The sequence below is a fragment of the Spodoptera frugiperda genome, chromosome 5 (genome assembly GCF_023101765.2).
Source record: "Spodoptera frugiperda isolate SF20-4 chromosome 5, AGI-APGP_CSIRO_Sfru_2.0, whole genome shotgun sequence".
Lineage (NCBI taxonomy): Eukaryota > Metazoa > Arthropoda > Insecta > Lepidoptera > Noctuidae > Spodoptera > Spodoptera frugiperda.
Genome location: NC_064216.1, coordinates 11,018,441 through 11,040,082, shown reverse-complemented (window position 1 = coordinate 11,040,082; position 21,642 = coordinate 11,018,441). Strand labels below are relative to the sequence as shown.

Below are 21,642 nucleotides of genomic sequence, written 5' to 3'. Positions count from 1 at the left end.
AAAAAACAACGACGCACAAAAATCCGCTATAGCTCAACACATCTTGGAGGCTGGATCAAACCACTGGATTGAGTTACATAACCCACAAGTTATCTCGACAGAACGCCACTACATACCTAGACTGGTAAGAGAAGCGATTGAGATAACAAAGTACAAAAACTTCAACCGGGAGGATGGGTTTCAACTGTCGAGGGCTTGGAATCCAGTGGTCCAACTATGTAAAACCCGCAAAACTGCCAAGAAAGAAGAAAGTTCGCGAGCGGACACAGTGAGTTTTGTGTGTCGAGAGTTGAGCCGAGTTACAAGTGACAATGGTAGTGGTATTACTGGTGTCAGCAAAAAACGAACGAGAAAGCGGGTAGACCGATTTGTCTGCTCGTAAACACCCACCCGCATTTACTCCAGTTAATCCGTGATCATGGCGCTTGAAACAGTGCCGAAATATCGGAAACTCCTCAAAATCATTAAACATGGTAAATATCCCGTGATAAGTTCTAATAATAACTTACCAATAACACCGAAAAATTCTATTTCAAGATTTTGAAAACAAAAAAATAAGAATTTTTAGGATAAACCCTTCCTATGTTCTATGGCTGAATATACTTCATAAAGTCGAGAAAAAGGGTTACCTGCATCTGAATAAAATATAATGATACATCCCCGTCACCCTTAAATTGGAAGGTAAAATAAAATTACCCAAAAACAGAACCAACCCAACAACGATTCTAGGAACTTTGGAAAAAGTTGTAGAGGCGGGTTTCGGTTAAATTATGTTAATCAACTGCGGGGAAACGTACCACGAACCGATTGAACTTAACCATCAAAGAGTTAATAACAATTAAATTTAATTAAACTTGGATTAATTCAAACAGCCTGTAGCGGCCATTGATGGTAGTGTAAATATGATATTGTACTTTAAGTTGATCAGTGTAAGCCGCAAGTCTAATTAATTTGCCCAGAATACGGGCTGCTTGATTAAATCTGATTGTTTCATGCAAATATAATTGTAAACTATAGATTTAATTAAAAGGTAAATATGAATTGGTTCGTTTGCGATTGGGATGTTTGGAAGTTTTGTTGATAGTAAACAACTTCAGGAATTTGCTTTAACCAGAAAAAAAAAACATACAATACGAAAACAATCCTACAAGAACAGAGACTTTTTTGAGGGGGGAAATCATCCATTGACTGATTCTCGCCTTGGGTAACGTGAGAGACACTGTCTTAGTGGCTAAAAAACAACTCCGTTCCTACTCCTGCTTTTTGAGCAGGAGCCCCGGTTACCTGCTAGGCAGTCCGCAGCACCGCGCCGGGTTGGCATCAGCCCTACTGGACCCCATCTGTGGTAAAAAAACATGCACATTCCGTATAACGTCATCAGTACGCATCGCATGTAGGCATTGCTGATGATGCGGTGCGTACGGTGCGGATCAGTGGACGCAGTTGTATGAGTTTCTATACAAGACAAACTAAAATCCGTTGCGTGCGATGCGTACTATGCGGGCCTGTGGACGCGTACCTTAAAGCAATATTTATTTTCTTACCTGCATTCGCAAGAAACTAAGTTAAACTAGAACAAAGTTAAGGCGTAGAAAGATTGAGCGGAAAAGACAGATCTTGGCATGTAGCCAGGTAGAAAGTAAGGCACACTCGCTAGCTGCCTACTGAGTGAACTCATTTGGAAAATGTCTCGATATTACCACAAACGATCTTATTTATCGAGGCTTTATGTGAACGGGACTAATTCTATGATATATTAGGTGCTATGATGAACATCTATTTCATCTCCGATTTATCTTTATTGTTATTAGAAAAGTTTAGGATTAGATTTGGTCACGTGATTACTTTTTATTTGTGTGATTTAGCTTGAATGTTGAAAATACTTTTATTTTGTCTGTTATGTTATGTACCTTATGTTTTAAGGAGTGGGCCTGTTCTCTACATTTGGTACAATTCTAATTGAACCAACGAAACAATGTGACCTAGAATTGTATTGTGAACCTGATCGAAAAAGAGTGACCTATGGAATTTCTGGCTCGTTCTTCTCTATAGGAATCTACACTTTGGAACGAGTAAATATGTTCATTAAAGAAGTGACCGACAGATAGACATTGTTAATATAATAATATTTGCTTTGACATTTAAAAGTACCTTCTTGGTCTATATGAAATAAATAATTTTGACTTTGAATTTATAAGTCTTAATAATTATAATTATGTTATCGGCTTACTCACGTAACTTTAACGAGGAAGTCGACTAGTTTCAAGCCATTCTAGAGGCTCATATTCATGATTTATAAGTCTTATAATTCTTTGCCCGATCCAAAAATTATAGGCATATTTACTTAGCTTAGCTTTAACTCAGCAGGAGTACTGGCAACCACTTAACCAACGACGCATTGTTTTATTTTACTTTTCCTCATCGTTATTTCAATATCTCTCATCGCTTCTCAATTACATCGAAATAAATCCTTCCCGGAGTTATATATCAATGGTATTTATTACACCGGTTACCGTAAAAGCTGTCGAGTTAAAATGTCGCCTCGATGAAAGACCAGAAACATTCATCTGTTTTTTAAATTAACGACACAATTTGCGTCATGGTTTGATTGAGATAAAAGTGCGATTGATATTATTTAAAAAAAATGTATATCTTCAGTAACGTCTGGTAGCTGAAATGCTGGTGATGATGAGTGTGACTGCACGGCACGGCACGGTGGCTAGGCAACCAACAGCCACGCAACGTGTAGCGGGTTCGATTGCCGCACGGAACAACTCTTTGTGTGATTAACAAATTGTTGTTTAGAGTCTGGATGTCATGTGTATGTGAACTTGTATGTTTGTAAACGCACCCACGACACAGGAGAAAATCCTAAAGTTGTTTAAAAAAATACAAAAACCTATTTTTAAGCAATAAAGTTTCGATTCCTATGTAATTAGGAACGAGCCTATGTTGTACTGAATAATTTTCTAAAAACGTATATAACTCAATAATATTTCGCACGGCTCGACAATCGAACCCGAGACTCTTTGCTGCTGACCAGGGCCACTTGATTAGCAACAGCTTTTTTTCTGACATACATATTTTTTTGTAACAAGGAATCTATGCAAAACAAAAATACAAAATACCTATTCACACAGGACTTGAGTCCATTTACCCATATCTTACTGCAGCAAACTAAAACAGCTGGTCCAGCAAAACCCAACTATGTAAACTGTGTCCACCTTTTGGTCACAAATGCTGCATAAAAATGCGCTTGAATATGCGCCAAATATGCTTTTTACGAGCAAAGACTGCTCGCATGCAAACTGTAGCAATAACTAGTTACGTTATCACAAACTGCTCGTTGGTGAAATAACTGTTATTAAAGCGTTGTGTTATAGTAACTGTCACTTCACTTATGTTGTTTAGAAACCGTTATTTTTATTTTCATTAGTGGCTATTACAATATTTGTGGTTTTACTATTCAATGAAATGTACATTTGCACTTACCTTTTCCAGGAAAAGTTTGACAGTATTCATAGCTGTGAGTAGGTGATCAGCTTCAGCGCTTAATGTCAGGAGTTCAATTCCCATCATTAACACAAGTGGTCACTGCTGACCAAAGGCCTTTTCCTACACGGAGTAGGTTTGAGCATTAATCACCACGCTTCCTCAATGCGGATTGGCGATTTTTTTTAAATTTTAGGGAACAAAGAGTAAACTTTCCTAAGTTTGGAAAAGAAGGATCCTCTGACCAGGCGAGGTGATCGTGTCTGGCGGGATTTTTTTGCCCATTGACATACAGAACAATAATTATTTTGTGTGATCGACTAATAAGAGTAATACCTAACATAACTAAAATTAAGCACCTATCTATTGTTAAATTATATTTGACACAGTTTTTTCAATACATTCCATTTGCTACATGGGTAGTATTTATTATTGTTGTAATTCTCACAACGTAATAGCTACTAGAAATTAATATACGATATTTTCCACAAAAGGAGGTGGGGGGGAACAGTTAATGCATGTTATCGCCACATTCAACATGCAATACAGCTATTAAAATAAACATTCGATTTCCCCACTCAAAACAAACCCGGAATAATTAATACGAATGAAACTGTATTTTTTCATAACAAACCTTATTTACTGAAAACGTTTATTTTTAAGTTTTGTAGATTTTCACAGAAATATCGAGGTCGAGAGAAATATCAGAGCTGATAATGATTGGTAACTGATTCTAGTAGGCTATGATCCTCACACGTATTGTTTGCAATGAAATCATTTCGCATTCAGTCAAACAAAATCTCCTTATAAGTGTAACCGCCGTACTCAGAATCATTTAATGGTTACTTTACTCAGTTCTAAGCAATTGTTTTTAAACAAAATCGTTAAGTTCAAGTTATCATTTAACGTCTCTAAGAGCGGCAATAATGTATCTGTCAGTCAGTCCCCTAGTGAATCTATACGCTCGTTCTAGGGCCAACGCCATTGAATTCCTAAATTAGATCAATTTTGGCGTAGATTGTTGGTCACAGGATAACATATTAAGAACCTTTCAGTAACTGAATTTGGAAATAGCTGAAGTTTACAACCTTTAAAAGGAATGTTCATTGCTCAGTAGCAAGCTTCCCACTACAAATTCTTCGATACAATAATTAAATCACATCTCACTGACTTTCTAACTTTATTTAGGTAAAGTTTTAACTACTTTGGAATTCAATTAAAGCCGCAGAGTGAACGCAACGTAATCGTCTTCATCAATAGCTTATCCTGTAAATACATTACACAGATAATACACAGTTTTTTTTAACGTTGTCCGCCGTTAAATATTCCATTGTACACTTGGCTTTTTTGACGGGGAAAAATTATCCCATTGCTTCTCCCGCCTAGAGTGAGGCAAGAGGGAGTGTCAGATTCTCACTAAAAACCACTCTGAGCCGGAGGCCCGGTAACCCGCTATGTAGTCTGCAGTTCCGCTTGGCTAGCAGTACAATGTCCTTCTTTTCTATGTTATATCACCACTTCTACCTTACCATTTTTAGCTTCGAAACTGCTGTTAATCAACAATTGAACCTGATATCTCCAGTTCTGCAGTTCAGATACCTACCACTACTATAATGACAATTTACGTTTAGCATCTATTAATATAAGGCTGATTTGTATTAACAAAACTTATTTATTTTCATAGGACACATAAAAACCACGGTAGAAAATCAATTTATTCGGAAAAAATTACGCGTTTCTAAATAAGAAAAACAAAGTAACGTAGTAGAAGCAGTTGATCGTGGGCATACTCGGTTGCCATGGCAACGGGCTATAAACAAATCCACAAACTTGCTGAAGGTGAAGGGAATTAGTTTCGCTCGATAGAGTGTTGTATCAGAGTTTTATAAAAGTAAATTAATTACACGATACGAAGCCATTATTATTCTTTACTGTTTCCCTTTTTGGCGTCGGCTGTATTGAGAAATGATGGTGGAATTGATTGCTGTATTTTTTTTTTTAGTTGTTAAAAGATTGTACGTAAGTTAGATTAAAATCGATGTGGATAAGTCTGTTATAAATATCACAACTAAAGTGAATTTAATTAGACTAGTTTCAATAAATTTAATTAACTCCTTTTTTTTTGAAGGGGAAAATCTACAATGACTTCTCCCGCCTTGGGCGAGGCGAGAGGGAGTGTCAGACTCTTACTGATTAAAAACCACCCCGTTCCTACTTCTGCTTTTCGAGCCGGAGCCCCGGTAAACCGGTTAGATAGTCCGTAGCTGCAGCACTGGATCATTAGCTTCTTGAGCTACATCATTTAGAAAACATTTGGAAACCGAGTCAAATTCTATTTCCATAGTAAAAAATCAAAACCTTTACCCATATTTCAATCACATCAATATACTGCTACCAGAATCTTAAAAAAAAACGATCACCACAAGATCACAAGAACAGACAAGCAGACAAACACAAACAAATGCTTTCATCATTAGAAAAATCAACCCTACATTTGCTAGGGTAAAGCAACAAGCGCATTGTTACCCCAAGTACCATCGAGGTGGAAAGAGACCAGGCTGCATGTATTTTTAGGTCTCAGAGCTAATTGCCCTGCTCGGGAGACTCTGCTTATACACTCAAATGAGTGGAAATGGTTTGCATGGGAGTTGGGAAAAGGGAAGGAAACTAATAGTGAATACTTTGTTTTCTAACATTAACCTAGATCTGACTCTGATCTGAATGTAATCGGTGATCGAAACGAATCGGACAACTTTATTATTATTAATAATTTCAAGCTCTTTTGCAAAAGTACTGAATCTAAAACATTGTGGGTACTCTACATTTGCCAATAAAATATATTTTAATTCAATGACTTCTGCCACCTTGTGCGTGGCGAGAGCGAGTGTCAGACTCTTACTGACTAAAAACTACCCCATTCCTACTCCTGTTTTTCTAGCCGGAGCCCCGGTAAACCAGCTGGGTAGTTCGCAGCTCCGGATCAAACAATATGTGGATTAGGAAGATTCTACTGTATTTTTTTAAACTAACAAAACCATTTTTTTATCTCATTTTCTGTTCTGGGTATCCAAAAGATTTTTTAAATCTTTCAGTTTTTACTGGTAATCTCTGTCTCCCTTACTTACATCGAAAAACTAACCATACTCTAATTACATTAGTACATTTACCCAACCCTAATATATTATATAGCAGTACCTAAAGATTTCTGAGCTGAAACACTTCCACTTCTAGGTACATAACAAATTAATGAAACAACACTGAGAGCGGCAACACAGAGGAAAGGGATACATTACTAATTGCTAAAAACCCTAATGGCTACAAGGAAACTAACTCACTAGATGCGCCAAATGAATTTATTATTGTAACTAACGAGAATATACTTGAAGCACACGATTTGCGTTTCTATTTTGTTTGGCAGAGGATTGAAATTTGCTTGGAGTAAATGTCTGTTGTTTTGGATTATTGTGAAAGTTTTCAAAAGATTTTTTATAATAAAATTCTGTTCGGAGCAGAGTGCAAAATTAATTATTTTTTAAAAATTCATTTCACATTTTATGTTATTTCAATGGATATAATGTAGTGAAGGACGTAAATGAATGTAAATGAATGAACTAAATGAACATGCTTCAACCTGTTACGGATCTAAAATTTTATTATAACCTTCGTAAGACATACTAAATTAATTCTTATGCTAGCGGCAACGTAACTTTTTGACAAAGAACTCTACTGAGCAGCATTCCGCGACACACGACGTGACGATTTTCACGCTGCTATTGAATATAAGCCTCTGGCATGCATTGAACCTAGTCGATTACCTCATGAAACAGTACAGTAATAATTGATCTAAAAATTATATAAATTGGAAATAACCTAGAAGTATTTCCTGATCAAAATTTTAAGCGTAAAAAGGCTACAAACTAACAAATTTCATTTCCGTATTTATTACTATTGGCTACAATTACAAAACCGCTCAAGTAATCCCAAAAATGTAATACAGGTAATCCTAAGGCCTAAAGGTTCACGTTTTATTAGTTTTACAACTAGTATTACCTTGTACTACCAAAGACATAAAACTTTTATCGCGATCCGCCTCCAATTTGGTCTGTATTGTGCGCAGTATTGGTTGGTACCATCTAGAAAGTAGATATCTATGTAAAACATTACAGCGATTTGTTGAGCGAACAAACTTAGGAACGAAGAATTGTATTGTAATATTATTTTACTGTATACTGTTGAAGCTCTCATTGCTTTAGAAGTTAATTTTATACTTCTACTATAAATATTTATGACGGAAGATGTATTTTAAATTAATTTAAATAAATGGCTTACTCACGTAAAATTAACAGCTCTACCAGTTTCAAATCATATCGGGACGCATGTTATTGATGAGCACCGTACGCTGCATGGCATCATCTCTCAGCCAACTGTCAGCCTTCAGCCTCGTCTTCACTAGGAACAAGCTTTCAAGTTAAGTTCCAAGTTCAAGCTTCCTTGTGCTGCTAGGGAGTGGAACTCCTTGCCGGAGTCTGTGTTTCCTGGTTGTGTTCAAGACCCAAGTGAATAGGTTGCTTATGGGCAGACGTGCTCCACCGTAGGCCGCATCATCACTTACCATCAGGTGAGATAGCGGCCAAACGTCGACCCATCAAATGTAAATTAAAAAAATGTTAAAAAAACATTTGTTGAGCGACATGGTGTCCCCAGAGACATCGGGCGATGTCGGATGACATCGTATCACAGCCAACAATGTCGCGGCGATGTCTCTACGGACACATGGCTTTCACCTTATTAAAAAATCTTAATAACTTTAATCTACAAAACAATTTTAGTCTTAAAACTGCATTGCTAAAATAGCTGCGAGAATTCACGTGATCACAAAGACCTTCATATCATATTTAGCAAGCACGCCATTTGAAGGGTCAAGGCTCATTCTTGTTTACCTACTTTACTTAATACCCCTTTTTGGGCGTTTACTGTCAAATCTTCGACAGCCATGTCGTTTGAGGGTTAGAAATTTGGACGTCATTACATCAATGTGATTGGTTAATGTCAGTAATCTTCAATTATTTTAAGTGTGGGAGATCCATGCTTCGGCACGAATGGGCCGGCTTCACCGGAGTGAAACAACGCTTGCGTTTTGTGAGTGAGGTTACCGGAGGCCCAATTACCCCCTTTCCCAATCTTCCCAATCCCCGATTCCCCAACAACTCTTAAATTCCTAACCTCCAAAAGACCGGCAACGCACTTGTAACGCCTTTGGTGTTTCTGGTGTCAATGGGCGGCGGTGATTGCTTACCATCTGGTGTTCCACGTCAGCTCCTTTACCGGCTTATTCCATTAAAAAAAAACATATATAAAGCAAGCTTGGTTTCACGCCGGTTTTCTGTGAGGTGTGTAATTATATAATAGTAAATATATTATACCAAATATATAAGATTTAACTATTTTATTAAAAGAACTTGTTACTAACCAGATGCTACACATTTAACCAGACAATTTGCAACGAACAAAGAGTGTCGCTACATGTATCTAGTTCAAGCTACTAAAATTCTTTATGGGTTTGACCTTGAACTTTATTTCTTTCCTTCCAGAGCCAGTAATCCACAACCCGGCGAGGGTTGGCAGTAAAACGGCGGTCACCGTCACGATAGATACGTAAGTACATAGTACATAATGTAAATATATTGTCACTAGTAGATTGTGTCGGAAAGGCGATTGGAATATTTTATGTAAACCCTATTTTTTTTTTAAAGTTAACGCTATAAATATATTTCTAACAATTTTATTTATTTATTTGAACATACAGTTGTTACTACATGATTAACATTAACTTAAAATTAGATTATAAATGTATAAATCTGTTTTTTCGATGTTAGGATGTTTGTCCGTCAATCATGCTAAAACTACTGAACAGATTTTGATAAAATCCCAAGGGAACCCGAAAAACTGAAGAAGCTAGTATTTCTATAAATGTTTCTATAGTTTCAGACACGATACAACGCGGGTAATCAACAAGATAAAAAATGTTCAGACTTAAACCTCAAAGATCTACCTACATTAAAACACGAAACTACAAACATACCTATACATTTTCCGGAGTTGCGGACTACCTAGCGGGTTTACCGGGGCTCCGGCTCGAAAAGCAGGAGAAGGAACGAGGTGGTTTTTAGTCAGTAAGAGTCTGACACTCCCTCTCGCCTCGCCCAAGGCGAGAAAAGTCATTGGATGATTTTCCCCCTCAAAAAAAAAACAAAAAAAATACCTATACATATAAGTAAGTATTCACAACCACAAAGGTAGGTATATACCTACAACCACATTATTTTTACCTCAAAAAGCAATTACAAAGTCTACGTCCAACTTAAAAAAAAAACACAAGAGAAAGATAAACTCGTAAACAGATTTAAAAAGGTAAGCACTCCAGTAATTTTCGTAATCCATTTAGTTTTAACTCTCCGTTAAGTATAACTTTCTCGTGAAATATTTTATCAAAAAACTCTTTGAAATTATCATACTTTTTTACATTTTCAACCTTTCAGAGTTAAATGGCTGAGTAATGCTTTTAGATGCTCATAATTGGGTTGTTTACTTCATTAATTTTAAAAAGTTGGAGTTGGTGCTGGTGTTCACTGCTTGGAGTCAGGGAAAGGTCATAAGTTTTTTTTTTTTTTTTTTTTTTCCGTTGTTCAAGTAAATTACTTAACTAAAAAATCATGGTTTACTCACGTACAATACACACATACTTCACACCCGCTGCTCATGATGAGAAGTCTTTCTGTGACTCGAAACTAGTAGAGCTTTTCTCCATTAATGTAGGTGATAAACCGTGATTTGTAATTAATTTCGTTTGTCTCACGATAGTTATTATAAAAATATAAGTAACTTGAGACCATGAGGTATTTTTTTGAACGCTGCCCCATACTAGGATTTTCTCCTGTGTCATGGGTGCGTCTATAAACATACTAGTTCACATAAGCATCACACCCGGACCCGTAACAATAATGGATTTTGGATCATACGAAAAGTCACACTGGTACTTGCTGTTGGCGGATTTCGAACCAGCTCCCTCATGCATAAGACCCGGGTGTCTTAAACTTTCAAGCCATCACGACAAGCAACAACTTACAATGCAGTAAAATTAACAATATGCTATTAAAATACCACTACTACTAACAAATCGATATAGAATTCAACCCATTGACCTAATACAGAAAATAGCGACAATTTTAAACACAAAATAACGACAGCAGCAACAAATTGCGTGCGGCGATCGTTAAAGATCGCTAAACGTCGATAAAACTTATCTATTTATCGTTAACCATGGATAAAATAACGATTGGCTTAATTGTCTACTCGTAACTGGCACGAATTTTATGATTTAAACTTTAAAACGTATTTTGTTTTGATTATAATTATTGGAGGTTGTACTTAAATATAAATCAATGCGTAGTTTTTCAGTGTGGGAGAGCCATGCTTCGGCACGAATGGGCCGGCTCGACCGGAGTGATACCACGGCCTTACAGAAAACCGACGTGAAACAACGCTTGCGTTGTTTCCTTGTGTTGACGTTGAGTCAATCAAACCTAATCTTCCCTGTTCCCGATTCCCCAACAAACATTTAAATTTCAAGCGATCAACGCACTTGTAACGCCTCTCGCACGCAGCCATTGCTTACCATCAGCTGATCGGTCTGTTCGTTTACCGGCTTAAACCATAAAAGAATCATAATAATTATTAGGTCCATTCCACACACGACCTCATGTTCTATAGCTACAAAATATTAATAGTAATTTTACCCCATATAGTATATAACTAAACTAACATACTAAAAACTGTATTCCACCTAAAAAATAGAACTACCCTTGGGTGTTACAGCTAAATTATTGTAGAGTAGGAAAAAACGTTGAGATGAAAATCCAGACACAAAAATATTTCTAGTTCCTCAACTCTCTCGGGGACTATTTTGTTCTTCATACCTTTTGCAGCATCTGTCCGGAGTTCTTTTTTTCTACAGAGATGGATTTGTAACGTATTTATTTACGTTAAGCAGGTTTAAAACGCTCGCTTCTCATGCTTGAGGGCGCGGGTTCGAGACCTACCAACGGCAATGTACCTTTCTATGATTATGACACCACTGACAAACGGTGAAGGAAGACATCGTAAGGAATCATGGGTTTCTAATTTTTTATTATAATAGTATGAAATTGCCAACCCGCATTGAGCAAGCGTGGTGATACCACTTTTAGGCTGTTGATGTGAGCGCTTTCATTTAAAGTGTGGCCACCCAAGACATGACAAGTGACTGATGACTGAAGTTGCACGTAGGCGATCGTCGAATAAATCAACGGACGACGACATAAATCAAGACCCATGATCACCTCACCTGGTCGGAGAATTCTCTTTTTCGTAGGAAACTTTAGTCATTGATATTTTTATTTCAGGCCTTTAAATAAAAAGATAAACATTTCCTTAAGTTTTATTATATTTGTTTCGTTTGCCTTCAAAAAGCTTTCTTATACATACATTATTCGTCTACTATTTTTATTTTTATATTTAGCATCGAGATTCTTATAGATGTATCTTACCTTCAACCAGGAAACCCAAAACCAATAATTAAAATATCTCTACCCTATCGTATCCGTTTTAACTCTCCGTTAAGTATAACTTTCTCGTGAAATATTTTATCAAAAAACTCTTTGAAATTATCATACTTTTTTACATTTTCAACCTTTCAGAGTTAAATGGCTGAGTAATGCTTTTAGATGCTCATAATTGGGTTGTTTACTTCATTAATTTTAAAAAAGTTGGAGTAAATGGTGCTGGTGTTCACTGCTTGGAGTCAGGGAAAGGTCATAAGTAAATTACTTAACTAAAAAATCATGGTTTACTCACGTACAATACATACATACTTCACGTACGCCGCGTCTGCACACGCTGCTCATGATGAAGAGTCCCTCTGTAACTCGAAACTAGTAGAGCTTTTCTCCATTAATGTATGTGAGTAAACTGTTTATTTTTATATTTAGAATCGAGATTCTTATAGATGTATATTACCTTCAACCAGGAAACCCAAAACCAATAATTAAAATATCTCTACCCTATCGTATCCAATGAAAGAAACTTTGTTGTCATGGATCAAAATGAAATTTCTTGACCCCACTCGGCCTTCTCTTGAAGAATTGACATGGCTTCCTCTTAGGGTATATCCGAACTAATTTGATTCACCTCTGTCACTGACCCAAGTCCGGGCCTGTCACACAGGAGACCGTAGTGTAAGCAAAAAGAAAAATATTAATATATTTCTCCCCTGGCCGCCATTTTGTCCTACTACACCCCTTTTTGCGATTGAAAATTGTGATTGGTTTTGTATTTTGTTTTGCAAGTTTATTGTTTTTATGTAAACTGGCAGTAGTAATTAAATTATCATGAAAAAATGGGTTCGCAATGTAAATATTTGATTTCCTGACTGCTGAGAAACAATTTCTTGTTTTTTTATGTAACATGTTGTTTTGGTAGGTTAGGTACACCTAACCTACCAAAACAACATCGTATAACATATTATTACCCGGAGATGCGACTTCCTACCGTGGCTATTGCTCTAAGCTCTGGAGTAGGAACAGGATGGTATCCAGTCAGTAAGAGTCTGACACTCCCTCTCGGCTCGCCCAATGCGAGAGAAGTATTTGGATGATATTCCACTCTTAAAAAAAACTCGTTTTAACGTATTTGTAATTCAAATTGTCTAACCATAATACTCCTTTATTTCGTACAATTGGGTAAAACATGAAAACAAAAAAGTAATCACACCATTCTTTAATATTTTCTAATTAAACAATTAAACATAAGAAAAGATTTCTTAAACCGAAAAAACATCGTGAAGTTGTGTTCTAATGTAATAATAATTAAATAAAAAAAAATGATAGAATATTGTTCTAAATTAGCTAGGTATTAACAGTACATAATGCTAACATATTTTTGTAAAGCGGGAACTTCCTTCATGTTTCTTTACCACCTCCATTTTTTTAAGTTAGATAATATGTCCTAATTCTAAAAATTAATATGCTGAAAACCACATAAAAAGCGGTCGAGCTAAACGTGAGATAATTGCGCGCAACCATACATAGATACAGATCCTCAGCTAAGGTCAGCTATGGTTGGTATATGTTACCATGTAGCAAACGACGTCACCGCGTCTGCGCACGCTGCTCATGATGAAGAGTCCTTTGTGACTCGAAACTAGTAGAGATTTTATGCATTAATGTACGTGAGTAAACCGTATTTTTAGTCAATTCTAATATCTCTAAACATCAACATTTTTTTTGTTCATCCAACGAAACCTTTTGTGTATTACTTAGGCAAGATATATTTCTATCCATACTACGGCAGATCCTTTGAAACCTATCCAAGGATACAAAAACTATCAAGTCGGGGCTCCCGTGCGTAACCTGAATTTATTCATCGTATACAAATGCGTAGTTATTGAATAAATATAATGGTTTATCTTATAAATATTTCATTGTATCCAACATCTCGCCTGTCACTGATCTTTCTTAGAAATTGATACAAAACTTAGATATCTGTTGGAAATACAAATCCATCTAGAAATGATGATAGTCGGATTATTCCTTGAAATAGTGGATGTCTGAAGGTTGTATTTTATGATTCTAAGTAATACAAGGGAGTCTGAAATTGTAGCCTTTTTTAAGGGGGGAAAATTATCTAATCTCTTCTCCCGGCAAGGCGAGAGGAAGTGTCAGTCTTACTGACTAAAGACCATCCCGTTCCTACTCCTGATTTTCGAGCCGGAGCCCCGGTAAACCCGCTAGGCAGTCCGCAGCTCCGGATAAAATTGTAGTCTAGGTTTGTTTGGTCATCTGAATGATGATCAATTAACTGTAGTACCTTACATTTTGCAAAAAGAGTTTTTAAATATAATATGCCTCTATTCAATCTATTCTTGATAGAATAGGCATGATTTGATATGATAATATCGCACCCCAAGGGGAACAAAGGCGTAAGATGAATTCACTAACTTTACAGGAGATCAAAAAAACTGTTTAACCAGGTATATCTATTACGTTTTTGACACTATGCAATTTTGTTATATACCAAAAAATAGCAAAAAAATCAAGCTTTCATTTAGTATCTACTTTGAATATGGGAAGTTAAATGTTTTAGAGATAATTATTAATTAAAAAAATACAGACTTTTTCGTTATTTGATTGCGACTTACAATTAGAAGTAATAACTTTTACTGCTGTCACCCTTTTAAACATAGATATTTTACTTTATTTAAATTCAGTTGCACCTTTTATCAAGTTAAAACAGTATTTATATACTGAGCGTAACTATCATTTACGACTTTTTTAATTTTATCCTTTTTATAAAGCAATTAAATAAGTCGTTGATACAGCTTTGTTTTCTAAATAATAAATCTAATGATGTGAATTTAAAACATTATACATACTTTTTGCCAATATATATTTTCTAAATGTAAACGATATAAACGCTTAGGGTGAAAATATTATTATTTCGTTGGTGTAATGAAACAGCTTTTGTACTTTAATGGTATATATTTAAAATAATCAATAGCGAAATTATATAAATGAAACTTTTTTACCAAGGTTTAATAGTTACATAATTTTGTTTTTATAAAATAAGTAACATGATCCATAAAATTTATAAAAAAATTAAAAAAGAACTAAAAAACATTAATTACACCTCTTTAAAGACATTTTTTTCTAATAAAAAAAAAGAAAATAGATACATAAACATGTAAGTATTTTTTTTAAATCAACTAAGAATTAACAGAATATACTTAGAGTTTATCAAAATTAACAAAACACTTAGTCTTCGTCCGAATTATCGCTAGGCAATAAATTACGTGCGTCATTTTCAGGCACCAAATTTCTATAGAAATTTTGATAATGCAAAGGAATTGCATTTAAGTCACAAAGACTATTCAAATCTTTGAACAACGCATTGGACACAGGTAACAAACAGTCATAAGCTGCCTTCAGTTCAGAACCAGTTCTATTTAATTTACTTTTTCGCGTTTTAGAAGAACAATAAGTAGTGTCTAATACAAAATAATCGTTTTGCTCCAAATCATATTTATATAATAGCTTACCGGACGCTTCGGGAGTAGTTCTAACTTCTTTCATCTTTGAGTAGTATACTTTTTCACCTCTTGAATTTGTCAGCCAATTTTTACTTGAATTTGCCATCAATTTAAAATCATAAAAACTATTCTGAGGCATTTCAGTGGTAACAAATTTTTTATTAACTTTGGCGTTCATGATAATTTCATACAGTTGGTCCGGTGTATACACGATTTTATTTTTTAAATTTTTTTCTACACAAGCGTGCATAGAGTCCCCCTCATTCTGCGTGTGTCCTGTTTGTAAAAATCTGTGAGTTATATCTAAGTTTAGAGTACGAGATACATAAATGTACATCGCAAATACAAAGCGGTTTCTGTTTTGACCTGAGCAATTATCTGAATATAATGATATAAATTTAATACCACGATCAGCTTCCTTTTTAAAAAAGTCAAAAAGACAGCTAGAAATTTCGTTAGCTCCTCTCTTAGCTATCTGTGCGTGCCACAAATAGCAATATCCTTGTAAAGATAGTAAATTATAAATGGTAAAATTGTAGACGGGATATTTCCTTTTATAGTGAAATATTCCGACGTTAGACTGCGGCAAATTTAATACTTTCTCTAACTCAAATACAGCGACAGTTTTCGTTTTAGGGTCCGATGAAGATTTTTCATCATCTTTAATTTTGCGCACTAGAGATTTATTCTTCAAATGATTTTCATAATTTTCCTGCAAGTCTTTTTTATGATTATTATCAGCATTTTCGTATATACTACATATTTGACACAAGTCCTTTTTCGGTTTAAAAAAAGACAGGTTAAATTTACTATTAAAAATATTGCTATATTGGTACAAGCTCGCCGTTTTTACACCATGTAAATTTTCCGATGCCCAACATAAGTACAATCTATGCATTTTTGCTAAACTTAGATCAGAAGCGAGATATTGGCGACTAGTTTGTTTTCGCAAATAATGGGACTCAATGCACGGAAATGACTTTATATGTTGTATAACTCCTTGCTCCGTTTCATCACTGGTTTTAAGAGGACGGCTAGCATGCTTGCCGCGTAAATCGGTTATTTGTAGGTTGTTTGTAAATTTATTCATCGCCGAGTATACAGATTTCTCTGATATACCTAGAGTATTTATAAACATCACTTTGCAGACTCTAACTTTTGTAACTACGCTGTCCCTCTTTAATGGCAAGTAATAAAGTAGTGTACGTGATCTATCCCGCTTTCTTTGCACTTTTATAACTTTGGGTTCTTCAACTTCTAAATATTTTAAAATGAAAAGCCATTGCTTTTCATGGTTTCCTATAGCCCAGTAATATTGAAATAGCTCAGAACGAATATCTTCTGTGAATTGTGTGGAGCATTGCATCTTACAGTTACAAGCACTACCCAGTTCTTTACGTGGCTGAACTTTTTTGTTGTTGACACTTACATATTCAAGACCATTGTTTTTTAATTTTTTGTTTTTAGGTTTAGCCCAATTATCTAAGTTACGTTCCCTCTTTCTTGGTTTAGATTTACTTTCTGACGTCAGTACAGCATGACATGAGTTTGTTTCTCTTTCTACCGATTGACTAGTCCCAATAACAGTAGTTGTAGTGCTACAAGTATTTGTAGTGGTGTCATCAGTTAATAGGTTGCTCGTATTTAGATTTGGAAAAGTGTTTCCAGGATCAGAACTTGTGCCCGGTTGTGAAAAACTTTGCTGGTATATATTTTGTATGTCTTCAATGTCAGTTGTTGCTACAGAGAGTTGATTACTTGGTACAGAAAGATCCATATAAACTTTGATGTTGTCATCATTTACATTATGAATTTCGTGAGTGTTTTCAATTAAAATAGCTTCTGCGTTGGTCTCATATCGAATAGTATCATCACAATTATCTACTAGTAAAGAATAAATGCCATCAAACTCACGATCAGGGCTATTATTAGTTTTTTCATTTTCTATATTATGCTTATAAACAATAGACGGAGATGCAATAAAATCGATTTGACGGCTAAATTCGGGAGTACTAAATTGAAAGAGATTTTGTGGTCTAGATGAAGGAGTAACGCAATCAGCTGTTATCGCTATTGTTACATCTCGCACCAACGCAGACGAAGCTGAAGTATTAAAGCTACGTACTGGACTAGAAAACCGACTTGAATTTTCTGTAGGTATATAGGTATACTCAGACACTGCTGGAGAGAAAGGTTCTTCATTTTCATCAGCTGACACAATTTCTCGGTAGCTCGTAGTTTTACTACTAGTTCTTAAAAACTGGTTCTTTCTTATTTGAATTGAATGCGACGCATGTAGTTTGTCATCTGAAAATTTAATATAACATAAGACCTAGTTAAACTATACAATAAAAAATATCCAGGGACAATTCACATAGGATATTATCAGGTACCAAAGTAAGCTATTAATAAGCTAGTGTTCTAGTAACCAGATAGAGAGATCAGAGAGAACTGAATATACATACGGTCTTTATTTATAAGAAAATACAATAATATTTACAATAAACAATTAAACTACTTTAAATAATCAGACATTCTATTTACAGAGTTATAAAAAGAATATCTGATTGAGATCGCAGCCCTTAGGGAAGGTGCCCAAAATACATACATATTATTATAATTATAAATTACATCCAGACACAGAACAAAATGTTTATGCTCATCACACAAATATTTGTCCAAGGCGGGATTCGAACCCGCGACCTCACGTTTTGCAGTAGGTTCATCACCCACACACGCCACGGAAGCAGTCTAATAATACTATTACTATTTATTTACTACTAGCTACTGCCGCGCGGCTTCACCCGCTGCTCAGCTCCTATTGATCGTAGCGTAATGTTTTGTAGCCTATAGCCTTCCTCGATAAATAGACTATCTAACAGTGAAAGAATTATTCAAATCGGTTCAGTAGTTTCTGAGATTAGCGCGTTTAAACAAACAAACAAACAAACAAACAAACAAAACAAACTCTTCAGAAAAAAAATTAGAGAATCATTATAAAATACCAACCTGAACTTGCTACCTCGGTCTCTTCGATATTCCGTTGGTTGTTTGTGTTACGAGGAAAAAGTTCGTCATTTCTATTTGCTGTGTGAGATTCATTATGTTCACAACCTGAAACTGTAATTAATACTTAGATCCACATTTATTTAAAAAAATTAAAGGCGCCTTGCCGTATAGAGGTACCCAGGTAGATTAGCTAGACATGGCCTCCCCTAGAAAACACACAACTTACCACCCATACCTACTTATTAAAAATTTAAAAAAAGTAGATATAAATACTTACCTACCTACCTACTACTATTAAAGATTTTTTGGATAACTGTTTAAGAACATACCTATGCACTGGTAGACAGCCGCTATTCTACTAAATATTACTTAATTATTTGTTTCTGTCAACGAATACAACAAACACAACAATAATTACTAAGTAGGTATAATGTCTCGATCTCGAACTAGGCGTTGAAATGGTGTATAGCACTGTGCTATCACAGCGGGGCCGTAGATATTCAACACCGAGTTCGATAACTTACTTACCTAAAATTTTGCACAGCGGCTGTCTTATAGGTAAGTAGGTAGAGCTTGTCTAACTTGAAATGACGTGCGCCACTATCGTGAATTAACGAATACAAGCGAATTTCAAATATGTACGCGACATACGTGTATACACAATTATAAATAGTCAATCATTTGATGCTCGCACAATGACAAAATGTTGTTAATTAGCACTTACAGATTTATCTAAAATAATTCAAAACTAGCACGCGTCATTTCAAATTAGACAAGCTCTACCTACTACCCTTTCTACAATCTCACCTTTGTTTTCCTGTTTATTTGATTTGATTAGACAATAACTTATGAAAATGTAGATACTTACATACAAAATCAAGCATTTTCTTTGACCGACCTCGACGTCCAGACATCGTGGAAACAATTTTTAAACACTCTAAATTCCTATTTCAATGAATAATGCGGAAATGCAATCAATACGTGCTGTTATCACCGCGCGGCGCGTCCGTAATGAGAAGTAAACAAACACACGCTTCTCCTGCGCACCTTACGCATGCGCAGTATAGACGAATAAATTCATGTTTCAACTGGTTGATTGGCGCGTTCGCGATTACTTCCAGCTTATGAAATTATTTACGAACGGAAAAAGGGCGTAATAATGATTACTTCAGAAAAAGTCAGTAGTGTGCAGACTTAATTTCGAAAATTCTCTTTTTAATTTTTAATTATGAAGTCGAAGTTAGATGTAAGTATTCTTAATCTTAAAAATTGCGTCAGTATTTGATGTAATCGCAATTAAATCTTTTTACTTTTGATTATTTCCTGTCATCATAGGATGTAATCCGTAATACTATAAACCACTTGGCTTTTCATTAAATTAAAAAAGTCATAACAAGAGATATATGTATATAATTTTTCATTTGACTCAGGGGTAAAAAGCGTAAAGGTGAATATTTTTTTATTGGCGGCATTTTACTTGTGTAAATTGATTTATTGCTATTTTTATTTAAAAAAATATTCAATGTTGGTGAAGTACTAAATCATTTTTTTGTCATAAATATTCATTTTTAGGTCCGATTTGCATGAAAAATATTGAGCTTATGCATCTTTATTCACACTATCCAAATCTGTACAAAAAAAATATTGTCGTAATGCCACTTACGCCTTTATGGATCTGGGGGTGCGATGTGACATATAGAAAGTAGACACGTGTACCAGTACTCGTATTAATTTTTCTCTCCATATATTAATTTATTCGAGTAAGTCATGTCTGCTATTAAATCAACATTAAGGCAGACCCATCTGTATCCAAACATCCACGTGGGCGAGCCAGCCAAGCGGTCATTCACAACCCGAGTTCCGAGAAACGAAACAATTTGAATATTTAAAATTAAACCTTGAATTAGATACCTTAAGTCTATGTTCACATGGCAAGCGTTACGTTACAACTACATGCATTTTACATACATTGCCTAGGCTTTAGGCTGAATTAAATGTATGTAGGACTTAGGCTAAGGCTCCTTCCGGAGTTGTGGACTAGCTAGCGGGTTTACTGTGGCTCCGGCTTGAAAAGCAAAAGTAAGAACGGGGCGGTTTTTAGTCAGTAAGACTCTGACACTCCCTCTCGCCTCGGCTATGACGAGAATAGTCATTGGATGATTCCCCCCCCCTGAAAAAAGAGCCGTACTCACTGGGCAACATTTGACACGAGACATGATGCTCAACATGTTGATAATCAGCGCTTAACTTTGTTTAGCAACGTTATGTTTGCTCGTGATATCGCTTGTAGCAGTCATCGAAACCGTATCGCCATCGCCATAGGAACTATTTTTATGGTAAAAGAAACACCAGAGCCTTGTTGCCTTCCTTTTGGGAGTTATGAATTTAAGGGTTGTTGGAGAATCAAGGATTTGAATGATTGGGAAGGGGGTAATTGGGCCTCCGGTATCCTCACTGGCGCAACGAAACACAACGCGAGCGTTGTTTCACGTCAGTCCACTGTGTACAATCAGACCATGCATAACTTAAGTGCCATCGGGTGACTAAAAAAGTCACCTTCATTATTGGGTAGTGGATACATGGCTTTATGTTTGAAAGTAAAAAACCTTGACTCCTAAGAGTGTAAGTGCACAAAACCTCTACCACTTCAGCACCACATTTCACCGTAGAGTGCCATGAATTATGTAGAAATATTGGTAAAATAAATAAACAAGTAGGTCCGTCATAACTGAGTAGGGTCACTTTAAGTCGCATGGGATGAAAATTATACTAATTTATGTTTCTACTTGGGCATGGCTGTACACGCTGGTCAAGTAATTGCAAGGGTGATTGTTAAGTATGGGGTCTCAGGTTCGATTCTCTGTTCGGATAAAGGATTTTCAGGCTTTTTAGTGTTTTCCAAAAAATGGGGTCTAAAATAGTCTCGTCTAGTGGAAAATGTGTATATCTGGGGCACGTGCAGTTTTGCTTCCCCTTTGGGATTTAAAAAGCCTGAGATTTTGTTATGTTTCCTATACATT

The 21,642-nt window shown here is 35.6% G+C and overlaps 3 protein-coding genes across 9 annotated transcripts in view; 1 reads left to right on the top strand and 2 right to left on the bottom strand.

Moving 5' to 3' along the window:
- Nucleotides 1-21,642, bottom strand: part of LOC118272073 (protein spaetzle 4) — a 484,075-nt gene that overhangs the window by 205,694 nt on the left and 256,739 nt on the right. The window lies entirely within an intron of this gene.
- LOC118271844 (potassium voltage-gated channel protein Shaw) overlaps nucleotides 1-21,642 on the top strand; it is a 110,775-nt gene that overhangs the window by 58,192 nt on the left and 30,941 nt on the right. For all 5 annotated transcript variants that reach the window (XR_007705319.1, XR_007705318.1, XM_050693720.1 and 2 more), the window contains exon 3: nucleotides 9,084-9,147. The gene's annotated coding sequence lies outside the window, so the exon portion shown is untranslated. The remainder of the gene's footprint in view (nucleotides 1-9,083; nucleotides 9,148-21,642) is intronic.
- LOC118277311 (uncharacterized) lies at nucleotides 15,218-20,303 on the bottom strand. Its single transcript, XM_050693709.1, has 3 exons — nucleotides 19,491-20,303; nucleotides 18,623-18,733; nucleotides 15,218-17,920 (listed from the first exon to the last, which is right to left on the bottom strand). The coding sequence occupies exons 1-3, from the start codon at nucleotides 19,534-19,536 to the stop codon at nucleotides 15,339-15,341; spliced, it is 2,739 nt and encodes a 912-aa protein (XP_050549666.1). The 5' UTR covers nucleotides 19,537-20,303; the 3' UTR covers nucleotides 15,218-15,338.

Coding starts and splice junctions, on each gene's coding strand:
- LOC118277311 (XM_050693709.1), bottom strand. CDS start 19,536: ATGTCTGGACGTCGAGGTCGGTCAAAGAAAATGCTTGATTTTGTAT. Junction 18,734..19,490: donor GAAAATGCTTGATTTTGTAT/GTAAGTATCTAC, acceptor TATTAATTACAG/TTTCAGGTTGTGAACATAAT. Junction 17,921..18,622: donor GACCGAGGTAGCAAGTTCAG/GTTGGTATTTTA, acceptor TTAAATTTTCAG/ATGACAAACTACATGCGTCG.